The 1,957-nt window shown below is 38.2% G+C and overlaps 1 protein-coding gene across 1 annotated transcript in view; it reads left to right on the forward strand.

The window, feature by feature from the left end:
• Positions 1 to 304: 304 nt before the first annotated feature.
• The window catches only part of LOC119586393 (40S ribosomal protein S4-like), a gene marked incomplete at its 3' end in the record, with an annotated part of 6,435 nt that continues 4,782 nt past the window's right edge, over positions 305 to 1,957 (forward strand). The window contains 2 exon segments of the mRNA XM_037935114.1: positions 305 to 373; positions 1,419 to 1,674. Coding sequence (XP_037791042.1) covers positions 368 to 373; positions 1,419 to 1,674 — 262 coding nt within the window.

Consider the following 1,957-nt stretch of genomic DNA (forward strand, 5'->3'; position numbering starts at 1 on the left):
ATATATTTTTTTCTATTGAAGACATTGCATATGATCTGTTGTGTATGCATTTTCCTTGCAATATTAAGTGAATGTTCTATACAAGGTTGTATATGAAAACAATAAAATATGATGAAAATTAAATGTTCTCATATCCGAATGGTCCCTACGCACCCATCAGGTTTCTTTAAACTTAAAGTTATCAATGAAATTGTAACAATAAGCCACTAAATTCGAATTTATAGTTAATTTTTACAATTACACGGATTTAAAACCAAGATATGAAACACTTTCTCAATTACTGGGTTTTGGTTTATTGCCGGGGTCCCTCAGAGTCGTCGCCGCCAGCGCCATCTTTCTTTCCTTCTTTCACCTCTCAGACAGAAACATGGTGGTGAGTGTCCGCAGTTACGTCCGTTTCATTTAAAAAATCAGTGATGTTCGGCACAATGGAGGAAGTTCATTTAATAGAATACAATCCAGAGGAAATGAAAAAGAGAGTCGTGAAACTAAGAATTGGTGGAAAGTGTTGGATGGAAGAAATATCGCGCGATAAATTGTAATGTTTACATGGTGTTGGGATCCATGTCGGCGAGAGGCCGAAACACACGAGATAATTTCCTAACGAGTTTGTATCTCTGCTTTTTCAAGAAATATCAATATGAGTGGGGCCTGGAATTTGTGCAGGAATTATGATTATGAAAGGATATTTGATTACAATTTTAGGCATACAGAAGTGAATCCATTGATAATGTCCAGCACTCGTGTTCTCCCTTTTTGTTTACAATGTGATAGTTTCAGCAGAGACCTGTTGGCCCCGAGTTCAGTCTCTCTTACATCTTGGATGATGATACTATTTATCGGGAGTGAGCAAAGGAAGTTTTGACATAGATTTTACGTGGAACTAATGCAAAAAAATGTTCACTTCTGTATAGTCAAATCAGGTTTTAAGTTTTGTAAATAAGGACTTCAGAACCTCTCCTCTATCAATTGGAAATGGTTACGTATATTTTGTAATGTAAATATACTTCCCTTTTCAAAGAATCTCCTCCTTTGTGGTGTGTATTTGCTTTTCAGGGGTATTGTGGGCAGACTCTTGAATGGGAATTTGTATTAGGTATAGATATAGTTGGTTACTTTGTTGCAAGCTTCTCATCGAAGACATGTTTAGACTAGCAGGTTTTCTCATGTTCAAAAAAGAAGCAAGATTAAGGCCCATGACGGTCGCTAATTGGACTTGTGTTCTCTCTGGCATTACCCAACATGGAAACAATATTCCACAAGAATTAAATTTGTGGCTTAATCCTATGTTTCTGTAATTGCAGAATAATTATTGATAATTGAATCCTTATATTGTGTACTAAATCCTTCTACATAGTTTTTTTAAAAATGGAAAATCTAAGATATCTACAACTAATTACTATTATCGCCCCCTCCAGCGAGGACCAAAGCACCACTGCAAGCGGGTGTGCGCCCCCAAGTCATGGCTCCTGGACAAGTTGGGAGGCGTCTTTGCTCCCAGACCCTCCACCGGCCCCCACAAGAGGCGTGAGTGCCTTCCCCTTGTCATCCTGCTGCGTAACCGACTCAAGTACGCACTTACCAACGATGAGGTTAAGAAGATCACCATGCAGAGGCTTATCCGTGTTGATGGCAAGATCCGCACGGACAAGAACTACCCCACTGGGTTCATGGGTGTGTATTCACAAACTATTGTGGTATTTATTCATTATAGAACTACATCCTCCAGAAAGAAGGGTTCACTTACTGAATAGCTGGTGGAATGTAGTCAAGATTTCTCGACTGGTAACATGCAAGAGAAGGGGGTTGGAGAAAGTTAAGGTATCAGACTAATGCATACTATTTTTTAAAGAAATTGTGTAGTCTTGTCCCATATGGACTGAGTATCCACATTAAGTTTAAAAAATGGAGTACTTTAGTATACATATAAGCATTGAATATAGTATTTGGACTTAAT

This window comes from Penaeus monodon, chromosome 21, assembly GCF_015228065.2.
Source record: "Penaeus monodon isolate SGIC_2016 chromosome 21, NSTDA_Pmon_1, whole genome shotgun sequence".
NCBI classification, from domain to species: domain Eukaryota; kingdom Metazoa; phylum Arthropoda; class Malacostraca; order Decapoda; family Penaeidae; genus Penaeus; species Penaeus monodon.